Here is a 16,829-nt window from a genome sequence, read left to right as displayed (position 1 = left end):
ACCAGGGGCTCATCTCCTGTTTCCAAAATGCATCACAAACTGCTTGAGAAACTGTTCCTCTATGATAATTGATGATGAAAATAAATTATGTTTAATAAGATGTTCTTGTGTTTACCAACTGTTTATTCAGTTAAACATGAGTTTTGAACTGCAGGCCTACATAAGCTCAAAACAGCGATGTTTGATTACCTTAACCTGACTAAAGTCATAACTGAACTTAACAGAATTGGAATTAGGACGTGGAGTATGCATATATTAGTGCTATTGCTGAAGTAAACATCGCAATCAAACTGTTACCGCGATGTAGGACTTTTCGTTATATTTCTAACAAGATCCACACACGCGGCTGTCAGTAAAGGACCACACACACATTGCGAAATGCGGAAGTTTTTCTTTCCATTTGGCATGCGTTATTAAATTCCATATCACTCACACCAGTCCTTGCTTGTTCTTTGCAGTTTATCACAGAGGCATAAATAAACTGTTCATGAGTGAAAGTGGAACTGCTGAACTGTAGTTAAAGTCACCCAAAATTACAGGAAACTCTTACATGAAAGCACTTCACGTAAACACCTAAATTATATTATTGTCTATTAAGGCAAATAAATAGATTACATATGTCCATGTAAGCGTAGTCAGTAGTGTCTTCAAAGTAAGTGAAAGATCCAGATGGGCATCCTGCTGATTTGATTCAGAAGGACTGTTTTTTTGTCAGACGGATTACCAGTTTGACTTTCATTCACCGTCATTCATTTTAAAAAGCACCCAGTCCATTTTATTTGTATGTTTTACTTGAACACATAAATTCTACAGGTGCCTGATAGTTATATGATTCACTCTAGTGAACTGCATCCATGCTAGCACGTCATGTTTGATGTGGTAATTTACACAGGTTCGAAGACTCGTTCTCACCACCTACAGTGCAATTCGGCCAGGTATACATCCATGCTAAAATATCAAGTTGAAAGTCATCATAGCTTGCGTAGAATAGACCCAGCTCCCAACCCAACTTTGAGAATTAACTGCGATATTTTTTTATCGCCCTATAAGAGTCTCACGTTAACGCATCACCTTAACGTCGATAATGGCCCACCACTAATATATATATGTTAAACCGAGGTCCTGACTCTCTGTGGTTATTAAAAATACCATGTCACTTCTTGTTAAGAGTAGGGGTGTAACCCCAGTGTCCTGGCCAAATTCCCTCCATTGGCTGTTACCCATCATGGCCTCCCAATCATCCCCATCCACTGAATTGGCTGGATCACTGTCTCTCCACTCCTTCTATAGCTGGTGTGTGGTGAACGCACTGGTGCCGTTGTCCTGTGGCTGCCGTCGCATCATCCAAGAGGATGTGGCACACTGGTAGTGGTGTGGAGCACTTTGGGTATATGGCCATACATGATAAATGTGCTATATAAAACACACACATTACATTACATATAGTAAAAGTCAAAATTATTGGCCCCACTTAGATTTTTTTTTTTCAAATTATGTTTAACAGAGCAAGGAAATTTTCACTGTATGTCTGATAATATTTTTTCATTTTCAAGGTCAAAATTATTAGCTACTTTAGGCTATATTTTTTCCGATAGTCTACAGAACAAACCATCGTTATACAATGATTCGCCTAATTACCCTAACCTGCCTAGTTAACCTAATTAGCCTAGTTAAGCCCTTAAATGTCACTTTAAGCTGTATAGAAGTGTCTTGATAAATATCAAGTAAAATATTATTTACTGTCATCATGTCATCAAAGATAAAAAAAGTAAGTTTTTAGAAATGAGTTATTAAAACTATTATGTTTAGAAACGTGTTAAAAAAAATCTTCCCTTCATTAAACATAAATTGGGGGAAAAAATAAACAGGGGGGCTAACAATTCAGGGGGCTAATAATTCTGACTTCAACTGTTATATATATATATATAGATAATATATATATATATAATATATATATATATATATATATATATATATATATATATATAGCTTGCAATTTTTTTTTGCTATATTTTGCTTGAATTTAATTGTATTATCTTTCAATTTCTAAATATGTTTGGTGACTACAATATTATTTTATTAAAACATTTTATTTAATAATCTGTTTTATTTAAATGCACCAAAATACATTGCTTATATTCACTGAGAAATGGATAAAAATACTAATTTTCAAAATGGGGTGTACTAAATTATGCTGAGCACTGTATATATATATATATATAACCATGCTGTATTGCATATGACTGGTAAATGCTCAAAACCTGGCATTGCTCTCTCCCACTCTCCTCTTCTTTCTCACTGTGTCCTATACACACATACTTGTCACTTCGTGTCAGCTCATCATGTTTCCAAAGCAAAATGGTCCATATAATCCCAACCAAAAAGACCTCCCCACACACACAATCTGTTCAGTGCTCCATCAAGAGGAAACCGGCCGGTAAACGCAAAGATAATGATGATGTGTGCAGACCTAGAAAGAATGCAGTAGACAGACCAAATCCAATGGCTCTTTTTTTGCACAGAGTGACTTCATGTCACAGCTAGACCAAATCTCTCACAAAAAAACAGACCCCAGACATCAAGGTTAAACTGCCCTTTACTTCAGACTGTTGTTAAGAGTGGCAATTGCGATCACTAGTAATGCTAGTGCTGCATCTGGAAGGTAATATAAAGTCAGAGATGTGAACATGACATTATGCCTTTCTCTTTTTATGGCAGTGGTGTACTGCACATCAGAGAAACAAACAAACAACCCAAGGTTAGGGCTGAGCGATTAAACTAAAGCAATTTTCATGTGCATTTTGTCAGTAAAGCTAGTTCTAGTAAACCTCCATCATGTCCTTCAGATAAACTAGCATTTACTACATGTGGTAGGTCACTAATAAGCTACGCAAAATCACATTTAGAATTGAAATTGATTTAATTGGACAATGTTTTTATTTACAGCAATGTCAAGTGTTTGAAATAAATCTTTCTGTGTTATGATTCCATATCATGTGATTATTATCCCAGCAGACACAGGACATCAACATGACTTCAGGGACATTGCATTTTGTTTGGAAATGAAAATTGTGTTGATGTTAGAACCCAATGTCAGGTCGACGTCAGTGTCCAACGTCCAACCTAAAATCAACCAAATATCAACGTATAGATGATGTTACAACTTGACGTTGTGTGGATGTTACCACTATGACGTCTATCAGACGTTGTATTTTGGTTGCCATACATGCCAAATAAATGTCAGTATTTGATGTCAATATGACGTTGGTTTAAGATGTTGGCTCAATGTTGGATTTTGGTCACTTTCTAACACAACCTAAAATCAACCAAATATCAACGTCATTTGACATCGTTATTGGATGTCAAAATAACTTTGTCCTTAGATGCTGGCTAGACATTGAATTTTAATCACCCAAAGTCACAACCTAAATGTAACCTAATATTAACGTCTTATGACATTGTGTGCCTGATGGGTGATGCTAAATCAATGAAAGCAGTTAAATCTTGTGTTCGTAATCCAACACTACCAGGATTTCCTGGATATCTTTATTTGGAGTTTCTGATTGAGAGCATCCTCTGGCCTTTAGAAGAGATTTACTACTGAACACACAACTGTGCTTCTATGACAAGATGTGCATGATAATCGCAGGTATGATTAATCGTGTTTGTGATTTCATTTAGATTAATTGCACAGCTCTACCCAAGGTACATCTGAATGCATTACAAGCAAAGAATCTGTCTTGGTGGCTGGGGGTCAATGATAGTAATCTCGCCTAGGGTGACAAAACGAAACATCTCTAATTAAAGGTCAACATTTTGTAACTTGTAACTTAAGGCCCATTTACACAAAGAATGATAACTATAAACAATAACTATAACAGTAACTACTAGCATCTACACCTACTTTTGATTGAATATTTGTATAATTACTTATCATCTTTTATTGTTTTTGTAAATTTGTTAAGCGCTATGCTGCAAAATGTGCTGTTGTTCAATATACTTTGGAAGGCAAAAAAGACTGACAGAAAGCAACTATGCAATGGACCACTCATGGTCTTTAATCTTGTTGTTTCTTATTGACCGCTGTTTCCATTTGCAGGTGGCTGTATGGAAGAACAGTGTGTGTGATCTATGCCTTCTGTGGTGTCTTATTTGGGATCTGCTCTCTGACCACTCTAACTATTCTCAGCACTGTTTGCTGCCTCAAAGTCTGCTACCCACTTCACGGTACCCCAAGTTATATTTTACTATGAAAAGTTGACAAGTAAAAATGATTTCTATTTCAAATACATATACATATACATATACACACATATATATATATATATACATACATACATACATACATACATACATACATATATACAATTGAAATATAATAAAAACATTTACATGTCAACTTAACACACTTGTTTTATTTCATGTTCATGTGACTGAGGACCACAAAGGTGTTTTTTTTCCCTGAAAATATCAGTACTATTTTGGTTGAGAGAATGAAGAAACAAGGGAGGGTATGATGAAGTCAAGTGCAAATACTGACTAGGAAAACTATTAACCCAAGGGAAAAACTGAGGACACCATCCAACACATCCTTTCACAGAACACTCTACCACCAACACATGAAACTCATAGATACCCTTACAAAACATAACTGCAGTAAACTGAAGTACAACTGCAGTACAACAGCAGTAGATAGAAGTATAACTGCAGTGAAATAAAGTACAATTGCAAAATTGCAATACAATGAAGTATAAACACAGTTCAAATACAGCACAATAAAGTTCAACAGCAGTATAAGTTGCAGTAAACTGCAGTAAAAACAAGTAAACTCCGTCTTTACAGCACGTGTGCTGCTGTAGTCTAATATGCCAATAGTGTGGTAAGAACTGTACTGCACTTGTGTTACAAGGGTTTGTTCTTCAACATTTTCCAAGAATATTTTGTTCTTTTTTTAGGGATGTTTTATTGGATTCAAGTAATTTTCTAATTAGACGTTTAGGAGTTTATTTGCAAAAACGGATAATAAAAATATCTGCAGTGAACTGAACAGTACAACAGCAACTATAATGCAATAAAGATCAACAGCAGTAAAATCTGCAGTACAACCGAAGTAACATTAAATAAACTGAGAAGGCCTTTACAAAAAAATACTGCAGTTTAAAAAAAAGAGTACTGCAGTTTTTGAAAGGAATACTGCAGTTTTAGTTATCTTCTGAAAAGTGCAGTTTTTTGGACACAAAGTATATTGCAGTATTACTATATTACTGCAACACAACTGAAGTACTACAACACAACCAACTGCAGTACATCTACTGCAATTCAACTAAAGTACTACTACAATACAAATGCAGTACATTTACTGCTATAGTGCTGAAGTACTACTACAATACAACTGCATTACAACTGCTCCAATAGTACTGAAGTTATACTACTACTATAATGCAGTACTGCTACTGCTATACAACTGAAGTACTTCTACAATACAACTGCAGTACGGCTACTACTTTTCCTGCTCGGTGGACAATTGTTTTCAAGTGAGGTTTCAGTACTTTAGTTGTATTGCTGAAGTACTACCACAAAATATTTTATTGCACTTTTCAGAAGGATAACTAACTACAGAAATACATCTACAATACTGCAAGACATAGCAAAACCAAAGTGCACTTTTACTTATGTACCTAAGATGTACCTAATAAACTGTTTAACATGTATAGCAGTAGCAGTACTGCATTATAGTACTAGTATCACTTCAGTACTATTGCAGCAGTTGTAATGCAGTTTTATTGTAGTAGTACTTCAGTACTTTTGCAGTAGATTTACTGCATTTGTATTGTAGTAGTACTTCAGTTTAATTGCAGAAGTTGTACTGCATTTGCACTATAGTAGTAATTCAGTTGTATTGCAGTAGTACTGCAATATATTTAAATAACAGTTTTTTCGTGTCCAAAAAATGCACTTTTCAGAAGATAACTAAAACCGCAGTATTCCTTTAAAACTGCAGTTTTCTTTAAAAAAAAAAAACTGCAGTAATTTTTTGTAAGGGTAGATCTCACTAGATACATGAGCGGTAGTTACAGATACATGAGCGGTAATTAGCAAACATGGAAAACCTAGGATCAATGTTGCGCATTGATCTACTAACTGACTACAACATGGCACACCAAACAAGAATCATTTAAAGGTCTACACTCCAGACAGGTTACACATAACTGAGCCCCTTTCTTATGAAGAACAGATTTAGTATGTACAAATATTCATAATCATGAATCAAGAAAACAGGAGATTGGTAGAGTAAAAATGGGAAATGTATTGTTGACCAGGTACTTCTGGATGCCAGGACGGAGTCAGGACTGGTAGAGCTAGAGAAAACTGAGTGAAAATAAACCAGAATATTGGAGTTATGGAGCTAGAACAGATAGCACAGAGACAGCTTCAACTAACAATGACAAAGATTACAGAATCTAGCTCAGCGGCCACGGCAGACCCAACAGGGCGTGCAGAGAGTTCAAAGGCACGATCACTAGACTTGGAAGCACCATTATCATTGATCTGGACTTCAATGTCACTCATAATGACATTATTAGCAGGTCCAAAATCTTACACAGTCACCCTGGTTGCACATTCTAAAATAGTGCAGACACAAAGTACTCAGGTATGGTGGCCTTGAATTCTGTTGGAGTGATGGTGGCCTTGATTGCTGTGGAGTGACAATCTTGATGATGGAGGAGCATTGCGGTCTGTGGTGACCATAGATGAAGTGCTACAATCACATTTCCATGACTATTATAGTATAGCTGCAGGTTGAGGTTGAGGCAACTTGAGTGCTATAGCAGAATAGATGAGCTGAGCTACAGTTAGCCTTAGATAATCACAACGATCATATTGGCCTAATGAGCCCGCTCAATAACATACATCACTTTGTCCTTAGGACAATGATCTCCTTACTAATGGATCCATACCGGTTTAGTCTTCTTCAATAATGGCCATGATAGGGAGTTTCAGAGAGTTTAGAATTGGCCTCAATGGCCATGACAACGGTAACATGGAAAATTAAAAATGTAAAAGAATTCAAGGCATGACCACCAGACTAGTTACACTGGTAATAACACCAGGATAGTCTTCAATACAGCTTGTACCAACTTCATTGGCAAGTCCAAATCCTTTGTTGGCAACACCAATCACCGTTAAATGGTGGCCAGATAGCAAACCTTCATTGAACTAGCATTGAATCAACAGCTGAATCATGTTTGCACCCTCAAATAATGTCTTTTTGTTTTCACTGATAGAAACAGAGACCAACCATAAAAACTAGAATGAGAAAAGAAAGGTCAAAGATCTCAAGTACACCAAATGCTGTTCCACAACAGTAATGGTAAGGCGGGCGTACGCTGTGCAGCTGTTTTGCAATTGCCATGCAATTTCAGCATGGTACCAAGTCACACCGATATAAAGCCAAACATAACGATTCATGTGCTCACACTATACGGTCCGATTGCTCAACAGTGGCTTGACTGCTCACACTGTATATACAAAATCAACAAGCAACACCTGCTCCTTCTTCTTTGTTTAATGGTAATTTGCAAATCAACTGAATGGGAAGGAGTGTGAAACTCGCTTGGAAAAAAAGAAATTATTATTTTTCCTACTCAGATATGTATCTCACAAATATTCAAACAGAATAACATACACTTTTAATTGATTCTGTGAAATATTCATTAATATATTAATATATTCATTACCAGTGCACCCCTATGAACCAGGGAGTGTGTGTGTCTGTTTTCGGTTTTTGCGCAAATGCAGTGAGGGCATAAACACTTAGTTTAACTCAGTCGATTAGTAGATTGGATTCAATTGTGTGATTCCCTCACAAGGCGCAGAGCAAAATTTCTGACATGTCTGAAAACCATCCAGTCATTCGATTGCTTATCAGGAGAGGTTATGCCGAGTTCAGACTGCCCGATTTTCAAAGTAGTCCTGTCACAGATGTAATCTCACCCCATGACTATCTGGGGTAGTGTTTCGTTGCTGTTTTGTTTACACTGCAAGATGGATAGGTGACAGGGTGCTTCACACTGCATGACTTTACAATAGAAAGAATCGCTGACAACTTTGTTTCAGGCCACATACTATGCAGGTGCTCCTGCCACATTTACACTAGTTTTTCCTCCATTTCTTGGGTCCAAATAAACTGAAAAGAAGCCCTTAAACTTCTCCTCCAACCTCCTGCTGACCTGCAGATACCCATACTTGTGAATGCTGCTCTCTCATTGGCTGTACGTAATCACCAATGTTATTTTCCGTCAGAACACATTTCACACTGCATGATTTGAATTGCAGTGTGATTTGACTTAATATATGCAGCTTCATATATTAAGCATGCCAAATATCTCACGGGTGTTGGCAACTCATCTGCAATTCTCTCAGATCGTTGCTTTGATAGTTCAAATTGTGTGATTGTTACTCACGTGAGCGAGCACCAATTTGCCTGTGATTTCAGGCATTTGTCGGCGATTTCTCAAAACTTGTCGAGCCAAAATTGGTGCTAAAATCATGTAGTCTGAATTCGGCATCGTCTTGCCGTTCCTCTTAAATACTGCATGAATGAAGCATGACAAATGATGCATGACAAAGCTGAAATTCAATCAGATTTAAAGAAGAGTTCCACTAGTCAGAATACGGCTCAAAACAGACCTAAAATTGCACAGTGTATGCCCGGCTTAACAAAACAAGTATTTTCAAAAAATGTCACTGGGACTTTTGTTGTTCTGTGATAGAAAAATAAGTACAATTGGAGTCAGTTTTAGTTTAGTTTTTCTTGATGATTCTGCTTCTTGGTGATTCTGCTTTTTTGTTTATTGGCAATTCTCAGTTAGCACTTAATTATTTCATTAACTTCACTGCCTCTTAGTTCTTTAATTTTGTTCTATCATTGAAAAAAATTTTTTAAAGGTTGCAAATCTGATGAAAATTCAATTGTGATTAAATTGTAAATAATTAATTTACAATTCTGTAGCATGATGCCCATGGTGACTATAGCATGGTGCCCTTGATGGCTGTGGACTTTGGTGGTCCATGCAATGCCACTGTCAAAGTGTCACATCACATTCCCCTTCCAATACTCCCACAGTAAAGGTAGAGCCGCTCAGTTGCAGTGCAATGTTGGTGTGGAAATCCAGAGCCCAAACTAGAGTCCTGAAGGAGCATAAGCAAACTGAATAACTTATATACACTCATATGTCACATGGAATAACTAACTAATATGCATTCATGTTCATTTCCTCAAGAAAATGTTAGATCCAAACTAGAAAAAACAAAGAAATGCAGGAACTGTCACTTGTTTTGTTCCTAAATCATGAATGATTCAGGCTGCGTCCGAAACTTAAAATTTGAATTTAAATGTACTACTTGACCATTAAAAAAGTTTGTTCTATACAGTATGAATGTGAGTAGTGTAAATGGAACTCGGACGTATTACAACCGCCATTTTGTCAATTTCACATAACCTACCTGCATGAATTGCATCACTTCACTCCCTTTCATGAATTCCCTCACGTGAAATCATGGGATAGCGCAGCGTGCATCCTATGCACACTTCAGAATCTCGCCAGAAGTAGTAGGTCATTCGGGTACTTCTCACATACTTCAAATTTTATGAATTTGGACATAGTACTGGGCTCACATACTGTTTTTAGCAAACTATATAGAATGGAAGTATGTGGTTTCGGACGCAGTTTCAGTGCTCTGTAACAAGTTATTAGTTATTTAAAGTCAGTAAACTAATTGCCTTAAATGCAACAAGTTGGCCTCACAAAGATAATGTAAGTAAACGCACTGTAACTTGGAACTGTTAAGCTGACTTAATTTTTTTAATTATGCAAATTGATCTCACTTTTTTTAAAGTCAACTAATCCCTTTTTACAGTGTCAGACTATTTTAGCACATCTGTTCTCAAATAATTACTGTAATTATTACAATATAACATATTTGGTGCTTCATTAAGTTTAAATTATAGCCCATTAAATTTAGAAAACACACTGGAGTCTGGAAGAGCAGATCTATTTTACTGTATGTAATTTTACTAGATACAGAAAAGCTGAAAAAAATGAATAAAGGTGTATTGGAAAAAGGTGATTAGTTTACTTCTGTTTAAAAGTACAATTTGCATATTTATAAAAATGAAGTCAACTTAACAGTTCCAAGATACAATGGGTTTAGCTACATTATTTTTGTTAAGTCAACTTTTTGCGTTTACTCGCTTTAAGTAACTAATCACTTTTTACAGTGTGTCAATGTAATGAATATATTTTGTTTTATATTATTTTTGACCATGAACTGAACAGTGTTTATGTGTGTGTCCGTAGGTAATCGGTTCAGCTATGAGCATGGTCGTGTATTAATAGTGTGTGCGTGGGCCTACTCTCTTGTGTTCGCCTGTTCTCCACTCGCCCACTGGGGGCAGTACGGACCTGAACCCTATGGCACAGCCTGCTGTATTGACTGGGCCTGGTCCAATCACAACTCAGTGGCCCGCTCGTACACCACTGTGCTCTTCATCGCCTGCTACCTGGTGCCGTGTGTCATCATCATCATCTCTTATACACGCATACTGATCACAGTTCGAGAGTCCCGTAGAGCAGTGGAGCAGCACGTCTCAGCGCAGACACGCATGGGCAATATCCAGACCATCATAGTAAAGGTGCAGTATTCAGTTTTCATCATTCTTGATATTTTCATTCATTCATTTTCCTTCGGCTTAGTCTCTATTTCAGAGGTAGCCACAGCGGAATGAACCGGCAACTATTCTAGCACATGTTTTATGCAGCGGATGCTTTTCCAGCCACAACTGGGAAACACCCAAACACACTCTTTCACACACATACACAACAGACAATTTAGTTTATTCAATTCACCTATAGCGCTTGTGTTTGGACTGGAAACCCGAACACCCGGAGGAAACCCACACAAACACGGTGAACTCCACACAGAAATACAAACTAGCCCAGCCAGGACTCGAACCAGCAACCTTCTTGCTGTGAGGTGGCAGTGCTAACCACTTTCCCACTCTAACTTAATTATTAAATTTTTTTTGACATTAAAATATATTTAAAATGAGTGAAAAAAATAAACTGTATATTCAAAGATGCACTCTAAATAAATGTAAAAATAAATAGCTGTGGTTTTTGAAATAATTATGCTAAAAAATATGGTAAAAATTTAAACATTTAACCAAATTTGCAGTATAATATTATTACATCTTATATTGAATATTAATAATAAAGATGGTACCTCGAATAATTCACTCAAAACACAATTATTGTAAGAAAAAAGATACTTAAATAATAATAATTTAATAATAATAATAATAATAATAACAATTGTACAAGATTTGTTCAGTTAAACTGGTAATCCTCCGATGTAAACAACAGCTTGGATTGTACAGTTATTGTACTAATGAACGTGTTGTTTTGCCAATTTATACTGTCGAAACCACAGAAAAGAAATGTGGAAGCGGCTAATAGAGTATGACGTAGTATACAAGAAGCAAAATATTTTGACAATCTGAATTAGGTGGTAAAGGATATGTATTAGCAGTATTAATTAAGATGTATAATGTTTCACTTGCATTTGTTCAGTGTTCATGTTTTCTTTCTGTGCTACTAACATGGCTTATGGATGACATGTCATGAAAACACTCTCAGAGTGTTCCATTCTTAAGGGCTCATCCCCATGCCCTAATCCCTTCTAAAGCTGATGATGTTGCTAGGCAATATTTTAGAGCAAACAGGCAACAAAATTGCATCTGGATCCATTTACCCTAATTTTAACAACTGTTACAAGAACTATACCGAAACATAACACAACAAACTTTTATTGTAAAATTGCATATTCTTGCTGTTTGTCACTTAAAAAAGAATGTTGCTTTTAAATGTCTATACCTATGATATATACGTTTTTTTACAGTATTTTATGGTTAATTCAAATCATTTTGACAGCATTTTATATTTAAACATTATTTTAAAAATGCTCTTGTTATGAAAAACTTAATTTCTTGAATTTTCCAGAGTTCACACTTAGCTTATGATTGATAATAAAGCTTGTTTGGCATGCTCTCCCAGGATAGGGCCCTGGGCTCCATCCCGTTAACAGGGCGAGAGGGTAGTTTGAGCTCAGGTAAAGCTCGATGAACTCCCCCAACTTATCTCTGGCAATTGACAAATAAAGGGATGGCTAAAGAGTGATATACAGTTTACTAACAGTTCATCTATGATGCCAATTTAATTGTTTAATTTACTTAGGTCTCGTGTTTTTGGACTGAAAGGAAACCGTGAAACCTGGGGAAAACCCACGCAAACACAGGGAAAACAAGCAAATTCCACACAGAAATGTCGACTGGTTCAGAAGCGATTTTAAAATGTGACATTCTTGTTGTGAGGCAACAGTGCTATCCACTGGGCCACCGTGTTGCCCAATCTAGAAAGGAGGGGGAGCAGGGGTGGGAGGGGGTTTACTTTAAAGCTGCGGTCACACTGGGCTTTGTGTGTGCGAAATTCTGTCGTGCGGCGCTGCGAAAAGGGGTGGGATTAAACAAGATAATTAGACATTTAAAAAAGCAAGCGGTTGCTTCATGTTTTAAATTTCTGTCCAGGTTGTCTCTTTTGTTGTGTTGGCCATGTGCTCCCCTTGTCCCGTCTCCTTGTTTTCCTAAGCCTCGCCCCCTTGTTTAGTCCTTGTTTGTCTAATTATGTTCACCTGTTCCTCGTGCTCTCTACTCCCTTCATAATGAGTTAATTTTCCACTTGTCCTTGTGGGTTCGTCATACTATCTTTTGTGTGCTTGTCGCTAATCTTGTTTAGTGCTTGATAGAGGTTTTTTTTTTATATAGTCTAGTTTTGTTTCTTTTGTCTAGCCTTAGTCTAGTACTAGTCTTTTTGATCTTTATCTCAAATTAATATATCCTTTGGATTCTGGTTGATTATTTTTCTTCTTTCAGCAAGGTTGCTGTCATTTTCATTTTTCATTCTGTTTGTAGTTCAATACTAGTTACGAGTTTTCATTTTGCCATTTTTGTAACCCTCGTCTTTTGTTAGTTCTTTATTTTTTTAGTTCCGGTTGTTGTGTTCGCTTTTTGTTTTATTTTAAGCTATAGCTTATTCCTTTTGCCCTTTTGTTTTAATTTTTAGTAGTTTTGTTTAGTTCCTTTTGTTTCATTTTATTTCTCGAGTTCTATTTTTTTCCCCCCTCCTAAATATTTCTTTTTGTTCTAGTTTGTTTTTTGTCTGCACTTTTAATTTTCTTGTTTCCCCAGCTGTCTAGTCCTGTTGAGTTGCTTGTCACTTGCCTCCTGAGTCTTCGCTGGTTGTGGATCCCCTTTATTTGATGTTCCATCTGTTTGCCACCTCTGTCCCAAACCGGAGTTCATCTAGCTACTTATTTACTGCTTGGCCTGAGGTTTGGAATTACCCCTTTTCCGACCAGCCTGTTTCCCCACCCCCCGTAAGACACCCACAAGTCCCGAGTCTTCTCTCCTCCCCAGCCTGTTCTCCTGCCATCACCTTTCACTATTGTGTGGACTGTCCTTCTGCGTTGCCTTATTCACCTCCTGTAAATAAACCTTGTGTTCTCCTGTCTATTCTGCGTTTGGGTCCTCCTTGTCAACCCTGACATCATAAGCATGTGTTTTCCTCTCGAAATTAGTTTATAAATAAACGTCACATATTGGTAAAACAGTATCTTTGTGCACAGTACAGTTGTTGCAATTCCAATTTTTTTGGAATTCCAAAATTCTTTAATTTTTTTAAAAACATTCTATACAAATAGTTTCACCAACCTGTTTTGAATGTTAATGTGTATATGTTGAATCTGAGTATTATTTCATAGTTCAATAAAAGCTTTCATAAGAATAAACATGATCTTCTTCAACACTGTTACACCATCCCATGATGCTCCTTGTGAAGCTTGTGAAACTTGACACTTATTTCATGTTTTTCTCTGTTTTTCTCCAGCTGAGTGTAGCAGTATGTATAGGATTCTTCACTGCTTGGAGTCCATATGCACTGGTGTCTATGTGGGCGGCATTTGGCCATTTTGATGACATCCCGCCTATGGCGTTCGCCATCCCTGCAATGTTTGCCAAATCCTCAACCCTTTATAACCCTCTCATCTACCTCTTGCTGAAACCCAACTTCCGCCACCTGCTCTGTAAGGACATGCGTTCGCTGCGAGGGGTTTGCATGCACCACTGTCTGTGCCAGTGTTTTTCCCCCTGGAGTTACCGGCCATCACTGGCCCTCAATCTGCGGCCCCTGCGGCGGCGAGGTCAGTCCATTTCAGAATCAATAGGGGGACCTGTAGGTCAGTGTCACTGCCCCTGCGAGAGGTGCAATGACCCATTTGAGCAGTTTAAACACTACCCGCGCTGCTGTCCCGTCAAAGTGAACACTGTGCAGTTGTCTCTGCAGGACAGCACCGAACCTGAACTGGAACCAGAGCCGGAACCTAAAATGTTGAAAGAAACCAAACCAAAGAGCCAATCAGTGGAGTGTAAAAAGTCTGTGCGGGTCATCGTGAGGGGGCGGAAATGCTCTGAAATTGACAGTCTGGAGATCACCTTGGAAACGGTGCCTGCACTTGGTAAAGCTGCCAAAAACATCAAACCGTAACACCTGAACCTATGCATGAGTTTGTGTGTGTGTGTGTGTGTGTGTGTGTGTTTGCAAGTTTCAGTGACTTTAGACTTTCACATATGGCTCAGTTTAAGGCAAGACACTACAGGTATTGTTCTAGGGCTGTTTGTTTTTATTTATAAAGTTTAGTTTCAGACTGTTAAGAAAAAAACACTGCTTATCTAAAATTTTATGCACAATGTTGATTGCAATTCATTTCTTTAAAGGCCATGTTTTCCATTTCAGTAGCACTTAGCTAAAACATATGTTCTAAGAACATTTTCCTAAGTTCCTGTTAAATAACAGGAAAAAAGAGGACCTTTTTACACCCCTAAACATGAGGCTGAAGAAAATGCTTGGTTGCATTGAAGTCTGGCTTCTTGGGACTGGTGCATATTTAATTTAGTACGTCTCATTTGTGTGCTTAATGACATTTCAAAACTTCTAGAGCAATAAATCCAACATCTAATGCCATTTTTAATGTAATCTACTAGAAATCTATTGGTTAAAGATTTTGGGCTCTATTTTAATGATCTTAGCACAAAGTCTAAAGCACATGACGCAAACGCATAAAGGGCACGTACGAATCCACTTCTGCTAGTTTAAAGATGGAAAAATACGCTCTGCGCCCTGACGCATGGTCTAATAGGGTTTTGCTTATTCTTTTAATGACTTATGGGTGTGTTTTGAGTATAACGTTCAATAAACAAATCAGAGCTTCATCTCCCATTCCCTTTAAGAGTCAGCTACGTTGCGCCATGGCACATTTGCTATCTACTTGGCGGACTTTGTAAGTGGCATAAAAACTAAACCCTTTACTATAGCAAGAAAATAGTTAAACAGACCATCTGCAGTGAGAATAAAGAATGAGCCTCCTCCATTCGGCCTCTTTACTTTCTCTTTACTTTACATTTACTCTTTAATTTACTCCTATACTTTCGTGAATAAGGAAACATTGTTGTACGCACTTCACTGAAGACATCATCAGCCTACATATTTAATTTTGTTTGTTAAGAGCAAATATTTGTTTCAAAACTGTTTCTAAATTTAGTTCTAATTTCCAGCAAATGAATAAATGAACAATAATAACTAAGTGTGGAAAAAAACTGAGTTATAGGCTATCCAAATCGTTGGTCAGTTGCGTGATCTATATCAATTCCTCAAAATAGCAATGGACCAACGATGCGCCTTAACACACCTCCTTTATAGACCAGCACACCCTTGAGTCCACAAAATGGTGCAAATCGATTTACTATTTAAACAACATAGCGCAAAGCGTGAAAGTTAGTATTGCACTGGTCTGAAAATAGTAACAAATCACACCAAATACTTGTGCCTATGTGTGCCGGGTGTATGATAGGGCCTTTTATGTTATTTACCTGGGGTGTCTTGCCTTAAGACGCTGACGCAAATGAATTTTGTGTATTTTGTGTTGATATGTCTGTGATGGAGTGCAATGATTGTTTTTTTAAAAGTTATTTTTTGTAACAAGAGGTTTCCTATAGACACAATATCTGTCTTTTATAGCACTTTCAAGTTTTTTAAGTGTTACGCATGTTTTAGATACCTATGCTGAGGGAACAGACACATATGCATTGTTGAAAGTTGATTTGGTAAATGTGAAGGTGTTTGTCTGTTGGAGAAGCCTCCTTTCTAATGTCTTAGGCCTTTTCACACTTGAATTAGTTAGCCCTGGGTTATGTTTTAAACCACAGAGTAACTGAATCCTGGGTTAATTTTGCCTCACACAGCTCATGAGTTACCCGGACATGCAAATCCAGCAATTGAGTAAAAGTACAGATACAGAAATAAAGAACACAGGCTCATTGTGAATATGTACCCCTGTTTACATTTCTGGAGAGCTCAAATTATGTAGCCAGAGCTACGATTGATGCTAGCCAATGGCTTCTGTTTCTTTTTGCGCTACCAGCAGAGCGCTTACCTCAGTATGGACGACTTTTTATCACACAATGTACGTCGATGGACTTGCAGAAATGCAGAGAGGAGTTGACCGCCACGATGGGGTTTGAGAAGGGCTCCAGAAAGCTGGTAAAATAAAAACAAACCAAAAAATTAAAAAATAAACAAGCAAATAACTGGGTGAGAATGTGGGCTTTTTATTTTTCTGGATTGCTTTTGAAAACTGTTGGTTGGGTTTAGGGAAGG

The 16,829-nt window shown here is 37.3% G+C and overlaps 1 protein-coding gene across 1 annotated transcript in view; it reads left to right on the top strand.

The window, feature by feature from the left end:
- opn7a (opsin 7, group member a) overlaps positions 1-14,660 on the top strand; it is a 52,689-nt gene extending 38,029 nt beyond the window's left edge. The window contains exons 3-5 of the mRNA XM_056480734.1: positions 4,100-4,227; positions 10,362-10,696; positions 14,004-14,660. Coding sequence (XP_056336709.1) covers positions 4,100-4,227; positions 10,362-10,696; positions 14,004-14,660 — 1,120 coding nt within the window. The remainder of the gene's footprint in view (positions 1-4,099; positions 4,228-10,361; positions 10,697-14,003) is intronic.
- The last annotated feature ends 2,169 nt before the right edge of the window (positions 14,661-16,829 follow it).

This window comes from Danio aesculapii, chromosome 20 (genome assembly GCF_903798145.1).
Source record: "Danio aesculapii chromosome 20, fDanAes4.1, whole genome shotgun sequence".
Taxonomy (NCBI): Eukaryota; Metazoa; Chordata; class Actinopteri; order Cypriniformes; family Danionidae; genus Danio; species Danio aesculapii.
This window is presented reverse-complemented; position numbering and strand designations above follow the sequence as displayed.